General features: G+C 39.4%; 1 protein-coding gene across 1 annotated transcript in view; it reads left to right on the plus strand.

The window, feature by feature from the left end:
• The window catches only part of AGXT2 (alanine--glyoxylate aminotransferase 2), a 93,911-nt gene that overhangs the window by 18,671 nt on the left and 63,070 nt on the right, over nucleotides 1-12,170 (plus strand). The window contains exons 2-3 of the mRNA XM_049767689.1: nucleotides 2,504-2,592; nucleotides 3,852-4,036. Coding sequence (XP_049623646.1) covers nucleotides 2,504-2,592; nucleotides 3,852-4,036 — 274 coding nt within the window. The remainder of the gene's footprint in view (nucleotides 1-2,503; nucleotides 2,593-3,851; nucleotides 4,037-12,170) is intronic.

Here is a 12,170-nt window from a genome sequence, read left to right on the forward strand (position 1 = left end):
GTAATCTATCATTCTGAGTGAAATAAGTCAGAGGGAGAGAGAGACACGCAGAATAGTCTCACTCATATATGGGTTTTAAGAAAAATAAGTCATTTTTACAACAATCCTCAGAGACAATGAGAGGAGGGATAGAACTTCCAGCTCACTTCATGAAGCTCACCACAAAGAGTGGTGAGTGCAGTTATAGAAATAACTACACAGAGACCTACCATAATCATGTGAATGAATGAGGGAACTGGAAAGCCTGTCTGGAGTACAGGTGGGGGTGGGGTGGAATGGAGGGAGAGTTGAGACATTGGTGGTGGGAATGTTGCACTGGTGAAGGGGGTGTTCTTTACATGACTGAAACCTAATTGCAATCATATATGTAATCAAGATGTTTAAATAAAGAAAAAAAAGTTTCAAAAATGTTTACATACACAACAGATCCTATTTGCCAGGATTTTGTTGAAGATCTTTGCATCTGCATTCAACAGGGATATTGGTCTGTAATTTTTTTTTTAGGCAGCATCTCTGTCTGGTTTTGGTATCAAGGTGATGTTGGCTTCATAAAAGCTGTTTGGGAGTGTTCCCGTTTTTTCAGTTTTATAGAAGAGCCTGGCTAGGATTGGTAGTAGCTCCTCTTGAAAGGTTTGAAAGAATTCATTAGTAAATCCATCTGGGCCTGGGCTTTTCTTTTTGGGTAGATGTTTGATTACAGTTTCAATTTTCTCAATAGTGCTTGGGGTGTTTAGATATGCTATATCTTCCTTACTTAACTGTGGAAAGTTATAAGTGTCCAAGAATTTATCCGTTTCTTCTAGGTTCTCATCTGTAGCAGCATAAAGTTTCTCAAAGTAGTCTCTGATTACCCTTTGGGTCTCTGCAGTATCTGTCGTAATCTCCCCCTTTTCATTTCTAATATGGGTTATCAGGTTTTTCTCTCTTTCTTTGTGAGTTTTGGCAATGATCTATCAATCTTGTTTATTTTTTCAAAGAACCAACTTCTGCTTTTGTTGATCTTTTGGATTATTTTTTGGTTTTCCACTTCATTGATTTCTGCTTTCAGTTTTGTTATTTCCTTCTGTCTCTCTATTTTTGGTTCCTTTTGTTGGTCTTTTTCTAATTTTATGAGCTGCGTCATTAAGTTATTCAGGTATGCCCCTTCTTCCTTCCTAATGTGTGCTTGTAAAGCTATAAATTTTCCTCTCAGGACTGCTTTTGCTGTGTCCCATAGATTCTGGCAGTTTGTGTCTTCATTATTATTTTTTCCAGGAAAGTTTTGATTTCCTCTTTGATTTCATCTCAGACCCACTGGTTGTTCAGTAGCAGGCTGTTTAATTCCCAATTGTTAAAGTTTTTCTTCTGTGTGGCATTGTAGTTCACATCTAATTTCAGAGCCTTGTGGTTAGCAAAGGTAGCCTGCAAGATTTCTATTCTTTTGATTTTATGAAGGTATATTTTATGTGTCAGCATGTGGTCTATCCTGGAGAATGACCCATTGGAGAAGAATGTGTATCCAGGTTTTTTGGGGTGGAGTGTCCTATATATATCTACTAGTCCTCTTTCTTCCATTACTCTTTATCTCTTAGGCCAAGAGAATTCCCTTTCAAATTTCCCCCAATAATTTCTGTGTCTATTATGCAAAACTTCACCACTCAAGCCTGCCTTTTTTTCTTTTCTTTTTTATGTTTTGTTTTTGTTTTAGTTTTTGTTTGTTTTTTGTTTTTGGGCCACAGCCGGCGATGCTCAGGGGTTACTCCTGGCTGTCTGCTCAGAAATAGCTCCTGGCAGGCACAGGGGACCATACGGGACACCGGGATTCGAACCAACCACCTTTGGTCCTGGATCGGCTGCTTGCAAGGCAAACGCCACTGTGCTATCTCTCCAGGCCCTCTTTTTTATGTTGTTTAGTAGTTGTTTTTTGTGTCTGTTGTGTATTCTGTTGTTGCTGCTTCTTCTTCATTGTTTTCTCTTTTTTTCTCCCTTCTTCTTCTTTTAAATTGATATTGATAGCTCCTAGATGGATTCCTCCAAGCTCTTTTTATTTTTTTTTCTTTCCAACAGAACTACAGAACTTGAATCATTTTTTTTTCTTCCTCATAAATTAAAGGGAAAAAAAGAAAGTGATGGTGCCAGGAGCAGTCACATGAACATTGAGTGGAAATAAATAATGATCAGGCCTAAATATCAAACCCAAAGTCACCGACAACAAAATCAATATCTACAACAAGTTATATACAGAAGGGACTGGTTACACTAGTAGTCCAGGGGGCAAAAAGGGGAAGTATGGGACGCATACTGGGAACAGGGGTGAAGGGAGATCAACATTGGTGGTGGGGAATTGCCCTAATTCACTGTCGCTATGTACCTAAAATATAACTGTAAAGACTTGTAATTCACATGGGTCTCAATAAAAATTATTTTTAGAAAAGCCCAAGTACTGATCAGTGAAAATTTCTAGATCTTTTTTATAAATTATTTTCTTGAATTCCAAGTGAATCCTAACTCACTTCTCTGCTAGCTGGTGCTTCCTGGACATCTACAAGCAAGCTCAAAATTCACACAAACCCCAGAATGCCTCCCTGTGACTTCAAACCAGAAAAATACCAGGTGAGAGTAACAGCTTTAAAAAAAAAACTCAAAACAGGAGGTTCTTCATGCCTGGGCTAAATTGACCCCTCAAGAAAGAATGTACCTTAGCACTGCCTGTCACTAAACCATTACTGTTTTAAGTAGTCTGTCCTTTTTGTCACTGGAATCATCTGTATCCTTTTAGTCTGTTTAATAATGTTGAATGAGTTGGGGTACATGTGTGAGAGAGAGCAAGAGATAATACAAGATAGAGACATAACAATAAATAGGTTATGTATGTTAACATATTCATATGCAGATATGTAATTATGAATCTATAGGTACAAGTTGGCTTTTAAAAAACATTTGTGGAGGGTCTGGTTAGATGGCTCAATGTTTTTCTCAATTGCTTTGCAATTGTTTTCAATCCCCTAGTATCGCATGTTCCCCCAAGCACCAGCAGGATCCCCTTGGAAGTGACTTCTCAGCCTGGCCAGGTGTGGCTCAAAAACAAAAGTTGTGATTTTTTTACTATGTCACATGACATTGCATAAGCAATCTGACCTTCTTTAGTGCCCCACCAAAAAAGGAATACAGCTGTCACTTTGCTCTCAAACTAATATAGATTGTCATATCTCTCTTCTGTTTGTCCACCTCCTTCCTTTTCCTGCTAACAACTTTATTTTGTATAATATCATAGATTAGGAACTATAGAATCAACTCATAGTCAGGGATGAGAGGAGAATAACCCACAAGGAAGAGAATAATGCATAATGAAAAAGAGTTTTAATAAAGACACACTACAACTTATTTCTTTTTTTATTTTTTGTCTATTTTTTTGTTTCTTTTTAGCCATACCCAGTAATGCTTAGGGCTTACTTCTAGCACTTTCTGGGCATTTCTTCCTGGCAGGGCTCAGGGAACTATACTATGTATGATCCAATATGGGTTGGCCATGTGCAAGACAAGCACTTACACACTGTATTATCTCTTCAACCCCCAAAGTCCTTTTTTATAGTGAAAATCAACTCAAACCTAAGATGTTGCTTTAAGACCCTAAAAGTTTTTTATCTAAGGTCTTTCTACTTGATCTAGAAAGTGATCTAAGGATCATGTTAATGCCATGCCTTTGGTGCCCTACTCAGGGAGCATGGAGCATACTCACCTTATTATGAGTCTCTGGGTGCTCCTGTAAGAGAGAGGGGAGGACTGGGATACTGAGTTTCTGTTGATCTGTGAAGTTGCCTGGGTCTCAGGAAAAGGAGTATTTTAAGTACTTGACTCTTGTCTGTCTGCAGTCCCTTGCCTATGATCGTGTTGTGGACATCCATGAGCAGCACCTCTCTCCAGTGCACACCACATACTTCCCAAAGCCCTTGTTGCTCCACCAAGGCCACATGGAGTGGCTGTTTGATCATGAGGGAAACCGATACCTGGATTTCTTCTCAGGGATTGTCACTGTTAGTGTCGGTCACTGCCACCCGTAAGTATTCTTAGAATCTGGGCTCTGAGGGGAACAGGTTCACTCCAGAAGATCAGGATAATAATCACTGATCCATAGCTCTGGTTAAAAACTCATTATCTGGAGGAGAGACACCTTGATTACGAAGGTTGTTTTCCCAGGATAAATCCCAGGTTGAGGCTAATCCATTGTTCTCAGATGGGCAGATACCTATTTGAGTTCCCCCAAATGTGGGAAACAAGACTGTATAATTTATAGTAGTGGGGGACTGTATTTGTTATCACCTCTGGTTTAAAAAGTACAAACAAACCCTTTCTCCTTAAGTATATTCTAGTGTTTGGCTAATGGAATCATGGTTAATTCCTAGTTCAAAGAAATCCACATTGCACTTCTATTTTTCTGGTTAATAAAAAACTTGGTCATTCTTGTTGCACATGCAATGTGCTATGTGTCTGGAACATTGCTGTGAGTTTACTTCTCACCAGTCAGAGCATTCCAAAGGGAGAGGTGCATAGGGGCAAATGGGTCTCAGAGAACACAGGGCACAAGAGATGAGGAGTTCAAGAGGAAGTGTAGCTCTTATCAATTCTGAGGAAAAGAACAGGAAACCTGGTCATTGTAACTTAAAACATACATTGGAAATGCGTGTCTTCAATGTCTCTGTGACCCTTGAGCAGATCCTTCTGCTACTCCACCGTCATCCTTTTTGCTCTGGTGCTTTCATTTCATTTTAAGATACTTTGTGCTCGCCTTTAAGAATCTAACGGGGGAGGGGACAGAGAGCACAGTGGCGTTTGCCTTGCAAGCAGCCGACCCAGGACCTAAGGTAGTTGGTTCGAATCCTGGCGTCCCATATGGTTCCCCGTGCCTGCCAGGAGCTATTTCTGAGCAGATAGCCAGGTGTAACCCCTGAGCATGTGGTCCAAAAACCAAAAGCAAAATAAATAAATAAATAAATAAATAAATAAATAAATAAAAGAATCTAACAAAGACCAAAGAGGTGACCTAGCAATGGGGTGTTTGCCTTGCACGTGGCTGATCTAGAACAGACCACAGTCCCCCGGTGTCCTATATGATTCCCCAAACCAGGAGTAATTTCTGAGCACATAGTCAGGAGCAACCCCCTAGTGTCACAGGGTGTGGCCCAAAAACAAACAAATAAAAAAAATCTATCAAAGGTGCCAGAGAAAGAAGGCACTTGCCTTGCATTCAGCGGATCCCATTTGATCCCTACACCCTGTTTTCGTAGCTGGTGCACCACTCAGATGTCACTCGGATCTGACTCACCTCTCCCAATAAAGAGTCTAACAATACAGTTACATTTCATGAACTAATATAAAACAATAAATCTATATAAGCAAAATAGATTAGATCCCTTCTGTCATTCAAGCAAAGGGTCTTTTCCTGCTATCAGAAGGTGGTACATGTCTGATTAGCCCTTCACCTTTATCTTTTCTTCTCATCATTTCTTTTTTAAATTGTATATGCATTTTATTTTTTTAATAATATTTTTTATTTTGACCAAAGTGGATTACAAATCTTTCACAGTGATATTTTAAGCACATATTGACATTGAATCAAGGGCATTCCCATCACCAATGTTGTCCTCCCTCCATCCCTGTTCCCAGCATGCATCCCATATCCCCCTCCTTTACTCTCCAGGATGCTAGTATAAGTGGCCCCCTCTGTGTCTAGCTTGTTGTAGATTGGGTATCGATTCTGTTGTCATTGGCTTTAGATTTGGTGTTTAAGTCTGATCATTTTTTTTATTTATACTTAATATGCATACGACTGTTTGATCTTGGTACCCTCTAGTAGTTCCCCCTTAATTTGTGAGGCAGAACAAGATGGTTCAAGTTATGTGGTTCTGTTTGAAGAAAAGAAAATAATAATAAAATAAAATGGGGCAAAAATCAAACAAGCAAAAAAATGGGAGGAGTCCTTCTAGAGGCTATAAATATCAATTTAAGGGCCTGGAGAGATAGCACAGCGGCATTTGCCTTGCAAGCAGCCAATCCAGGACCAAAGGTGGTTAGTTCGAATCCCGGTGTCCCATATGGTCCCCCGTGCCTGCCAGGAGCTATTTCTGAGCAGACAGCCAGGAGTAACCCCTGAGCACCACCGGGTGTGGCCCAAACACCCCCCAAAAAAAAATATATATATATCAATTTAAGAGAAGAAAGGGAAAAAGGAGGGCCGGAGAGATAGCATCAAGGTAGGGTGTTTGCCTTTCATGTAGAAGGTCAGTGGTTCAAATCCCCGGCATCCCATATGGTCCCCTGAGCATGCCAGGAGTGATTTCTGAGCATAGAGCCAGGAGTAAACCCTGAGTGCTGCTGAGTGTGACCCAAAAAAGGAAAAAGGAAGAAAAAACTTAACAACAATACAAAAAAAACTTTAACAAAAAACCCAAAAAGCACTACAGCAATACAGACAACAACCACACAATAACCACAGTTCTGAAATAAAAAGAAAACAGAGCACAAAACAAAACAAAAACAAAAACCAAACAACAATAACAAAACCAAAATAATTATTTTGTATTTCTTCTTTTTTGGGTTTTTTTTTTGGGGGGGGGGCATAGGCACAGTAAATATTGGGGAGATTAGAAAGGGAATTCCCTTGGCCTAAGCATTACAGGGTTTCTCTGCCCTTGAAGTATACTGTCATGAGAATAACTACAGGCTCCGTACATATTCTTTTACTCTCCCCTACATCCTTTTGTGGTGTCTGGAAACTGTCTGCTCCATCATGGATGATAAAATCAGGCCTCTGTAGCTAGAGATCTTGGTATTTGCACAGGCCATAGGATGGAGTCTAGGATAGACTTTCTTTACAGTTCTAGAAGTTCTGTTCTAGCACTGTTGTTTTAATCAATCTTCTGTAGTTGCTGGTCTTGGTTTTTGCACCGATCCTAGGACAAAGCCTAGGATAGTCTTTTATTATGTTTCCAGAAGATCTTTTCAATTGCAGTTGTCTCAGTCACACCTCTGGAATTAGAAATCTTGGTTGTTATACAGATCATTAGCCAAAGCCTAGACTAAGGACTTTTTTTATTGGTCCTGGGATAAGTTTTGCCTAGTCATGGCTGTCACAGTCAATCTTCTGTAGATAGCAATCTTGGCTTTTGCACAAATCAAAGGATGACATGTCTTCTGATTTCATCTTGTCATTAGGCGGTGAGGTAAGACAACCTGCTCTTTGATCAAGTTGTTGCCATTTCCTCATTGTCAGATGTCATATCAATACGAGCACATGTTGGTGTCAGAGTAGTATTAAGAATGTCCCAGAGAGAGTTTGGTTCCTGGAGCTGTTGTGGATAACTGTGTCAGTTCTATCTCTGAGATCTAGGGTTCAGGTTGGATGGTTACTGTCTATTCCCCTGGAGTCTAAGCTGGGTCCATATAACATATGTTCAAGGTGGGAGATGTCCCTGTATTGTAAAATGTATGAGTTCTTATCCCTAGTAGATAAGAGCTTGTTTCTATATGTAAAATTTCCCTTTTAGTATGCCTTTGCAGGATGAAATGGTGCTATATTATAATGCTAGTGCATTTGGGAGTGAGTGTCAGGCTCCATCATCTCTATGCCCTGGTTTTTTTTTTTTGTTTTTTTTTTTTTTTTGGTTTTTGGGCCACACCCGGTAACGCTCAGGGGTTACTCCTGGCTATGTGCTCAGAAGTTGCTCCTGGCTTGGGGGACCATATGGGACACCGGGGGATCGAACCGCGGTCCGTCCAAGGCTAGCGCAGGCAAGGCAGGCACCTTACCTTTAGCGCCACCACCCGGCCCTATGCCCTGGTTTTAACGTGAGCTATTATACCAGACAAGACTTTTTCTTGTAGGTTTTTGTACTAAGCATAACCAAAACAGGTGAAGTTAAGGAAGAGAAAAAACAAAACTAAGAAAAAATAAAAAATTAAAAAATATATATATACTCAAATATATATAAAGAAAAAAATAAATAATAAATAAGAGTTTAAAAAATAATTAAGGGAACAAAGTGATGCAAGAGACTACTTTGCACTTGGGGATAAATAGGTTAAGAGGTAGAATTTTGGAGGTCCTACACTGATAAAGGAAATATAGGCTTCCCCATTGTCTTTTGAGATATTCTTGTGGAGGGTGGGATCCAGGGCACATTTTCATTACGCACCCTGGTCTTGTTGGGTATGAGAAATGATTTGCCGCAGAAAGGACTGTGGTAGAGTTCTTGCACTAGGGATCCTTTTGGAACTGAGTCTGGTATCAAGCAACAGTCCACATTTGGGGGAGGAGTGAGAAGGAGGGCCACAGAGCATGAGTCAGCAGGGGTGTTGGTTGTAGTTTCTTACTGGGGGGATGAAATGTGGGGCTGAGTGGGTGTCCCTTTGTTTGGGAGCTTGGTGATGACTTATTGGGGCAGGAGGTCTGTCTTGATACCTAATAGGTTAAGAACTGAGGGTAAAGAGATTTAATAAGGCAAGATATCAGATTGGAAATGGGGGGTGAAGGGATAATAAGATTTCTGAAAGGGGGAGGAAGGATAGTATACAGGAGGGGCTATATACACTATAGGTATGGATTGTTTACCATTTAAGTTTGGCTCTCTTTATGTACACATACCCACATAAAGATTAGTGATCTATTCTTATGTTGTTATTAGAGGTCTGACCCTGATGAGATGGGTCTGAGCTCTTAACAACTGGTTGAATTAAGATAATTAGTTTAAGTATAGCTCCATAAAAAGAGGAAGGGAGAGCAAAAGATAAGAGAGGAGAACAGAAAATTAGGTAAATATAGTAAAAAATAAAGTAAAAAATTAATAAATCAAATAAAAGAGATTGGGTCAGTGTGTCAGAGTTGGGAGGTTTTCACAGTTTCTAGGCAATTTGTCACTGATGGGGTTGGGCCTTGCTAAATGAAGGTTTTAGGGTTAGATAATGGCTGGAGCAGTTTAGGATATATATAGGTTTCACATCTTGGGTACTAAGCAATGTGTAATGAGGCCTACTTATGTAGGTGGCTATCCTATGTAGTATTGTCTGCTGCATCTTATGTATCAAAGTTCCTTTCCTAAAGAGAAACTAACAGTCTGAGTTTTATTTGACATAGATTGAACTGATGAGGAGGAGAAAGAAGAGGAAGAAGAAGAAAGGAGAGAGGGAAAGACAAAGAGAAGAGAGAAAGAAAGAGAGAGAGGAATGTTGATTTGTCCAAACGTGTTTGATAAGTAGGTACTGTAATATAAATCTGTGGTTCACAGTTGACTGTTTCTGTGATCTGAATGATCATATGCTTCAGGTCTTAATAGAGTATATAAACCTGAGTAAAAGAGTATGTTGAAGTGTTTTATAAAGACATTTTCATAATGCAAACTGTATATGGTATTATCTATTATGACTAGGCACCGAGGTGTCAAAGTTGGGTGTCCACCCTTTGTATCCAAGAACCCCTGTGGACAGAGAAGCTGAAAAGGTTATTTTATACCAAGTAAGATTAAGGCATTAAAACACATTGTAAGAAAATGCTACCGCTGAAGACTTTGTCTTTCAGTCATATTCTTTTGTTTTGTTTTGTTTTTTTCGGGCCACACCCATTTGATGCTCAGGAGTTACTCCTGGCTAAGCACTCGGAAATTGCCCCTGGTTCGGGGGGACCATATGGGACGTCGGGGGATCGAACCGACAGAGATTGGTCCCATTATTTTTGATGTGAGCCATCCTCACTAGTTAAGGTGGTACCTCATTGTTGTCTTGATTTGAATTTTCCTAATGATGAGTGAAGGTGGACATGTTTTCATGAGTCTGTTGGCCATCTTTCAGTTTTCCTTGGAGAAATGTCTATTCATTTCTTCTCCCTATTTTTCTATGGCTTTATTGGATTTTTGGAGTTCACCTTTCTGAGTGCTGTGTATATCCTAGATATCAGCCCTTTAGCTGACGTGTTGAGTGCAAAAATTTTTCCCAATCATTTAACTGACATAGTATTAGCTAGAGTCTGTTTTGCCTTGCAGAAACTTTTTAGTTTGAGTAGTCCCATTTATTTAGGTTTGATCCTAAAGTTCTTGCCATTGGCATTCTATCATCAAAGACTCTTTTGATATGTAGGTCTTGGAGTGTTCTGCCTATTTTTTCCTCAATAAACTTTATAGATTCGGATCTGATTTCAAGGTCTTTAATCCATTTTGAGTTGAGTTATGTGTAAGTTGTGAGGTATGGATCAATTTTTAATTTTTTACAGGTGGTTATGTTAGGTTCCTGAGCTACAGCTCCCTCCCCCCAATGGCCCTGGGGGCTCCAAGAAAGCGCTGGAGACCCTGCAACTTGCAACGGTGAGGATTTTATTTCTGGCGCATCAGGTTCAATGTTCATGGCGCTCCTCAGTGAACAGAGACCCTGAGCAAGGATAAAGCAGGGTTTTTATACATTTTAGGGAGGCACAAAGAACAAGCATTATTTCAAACAAGAAATGTCACTTATCTTGCAGTTGTAGTTGCACTGTAACCATTTCACAGGGTTTGAAAAACATCATGACCTAGAAAATATTATTCCCACAAAGAAGATCTTTAAGACATGAGGTTACATTTTATGGCAAGATGTGGGTGGTTTGTTACTGGAACTTTTCAGGCTGGGAGCTTATGTGCAGTGCCGCATGTATGCATGCTGGGGGAAGGGCAGAGGCCTACTGAAACCTGGAATAGCAGAGGCCTGCTGAAACCTCGTTTTCTTTCCTCTTCAGTCATCCAGTTGTTCCAACAGACTGTCTTTGTTCCATTTCAAGTTCTTGGCTCTTTTGTCAAATATTAGTTGACTGTATATTTGGGGGTTTATCTCTGGATATTCTGTTCTAACTTATTGGTCTGAGACTCTGTCTTTGTTCCAGTACCATGCTGTTTTGATCACTATGGCTTTATAGTAAAGATTCAGGTTAGGTAAAGAGATGCCACCCAGCTTCTTGTTTTTCAGTATGTATTTGGCTAACCTGGGTCTTTTGTGGTTCCAAATAAATTTTATAATTGATTGTTTTAAGTCTTTAAAAAATGATGTCTGTATTTGAATAAGGATTGCATTGAATTTATATAGAAGTTTAGGTAAGATAGTCATTTTGACTATGTTGATTCTACCTATCCATGAACATGAGATCTTCTTCCATTTTCTTAGATCCTCTTCGATTTCTTTCTGAAGTGTTTTGAAGTTTTCATGGTATTCAGGGGTCCTCAAACTTTTTAAACAGGGGGCCAGTTCACTGTCCCTCAGACCATTGGAGGGTCTGACTATAGTAAAAACAAAACTTATGAACGAATTCTTATGCACACTGCATATATCTTATTTTGCAATGAAGAAACAAAACAGATACAAATACAATATGTGGCCCGCGGGCCATAGTTTGAGGACCACTGGTATAGGTCCTTCACTTCTAGTTGATTCCTAGGTACTTGATATTTTTGGATATTATTTTAAATGGAATTGTCTCCTTAATCTCTTTCTCCTCTACTTTGTCATTTGTATAGAGGAACGCTACTGTCTTTTGTGTATTGACTTTGCAGTCACCGACTTTGCTGTATGGGTTAATTGTTTCTAGGAGTTTTACTGTAGACTCTTTAGGGGTTTTTTTGTATATCATCATATCATCTGCAAAAAGAAATAGTTTGAGTTCCTCTTTTTTTATTTGGATTTCTTTGATCCCCTTCTCTTGTCTGATTGCGATTGCTAGGACTTCTAAAACTATATTGAATAAGAGTGGAGAGAGTGGACAGCCTTGCCTAGTTCCTAACCTTAATGGAAATGCTTTCAGTTTTTTCACCACTAAGGATAATGTGGGCTGTGGGCTTTTAATAGATGACTGTAACTATGTGGAGGAAGGTTCCTTTCAGTCCTATTTTGCTGATAGTTTTCATTATGAATGGGTGTTGGATTTTGTCAAACACCTTCTCTGCATTGATTGATATAATCATGTGATTTTTGTCTTTCTTATTGTTGACGTGGTGTATGGTGTTAATTGATTTGCGTATGTTGAACCATCCTTGCATCCCTGGGAGGAAACTCACTTTGTAATGGTGTGTAATCTTTTTGATGTAGTGCTGGATTCAGTTTGCTAAGATTTTGTTAAGAATTTTTGTATCTATGTTTATTAGTGAGATTGGTCTGTAGTTTTCTTTCTTGGTGGTGTCTCA

Source organism: Suncus etruscus, chromosome 2 (assembly GCF_024139225.1).
Source record: "Suncus etruscus isolate mSunEtr1 chromosome 2, mSunEtr1.pri.cur, whole genome shotgun sequence".
In the NCBI taxonomy this organism is placed as follows: Eukaryota; Metazoa; Chordata; class Mammalia; order Eulipotyphla; family Soricidae; genus Suncus; species Suncus etruscus.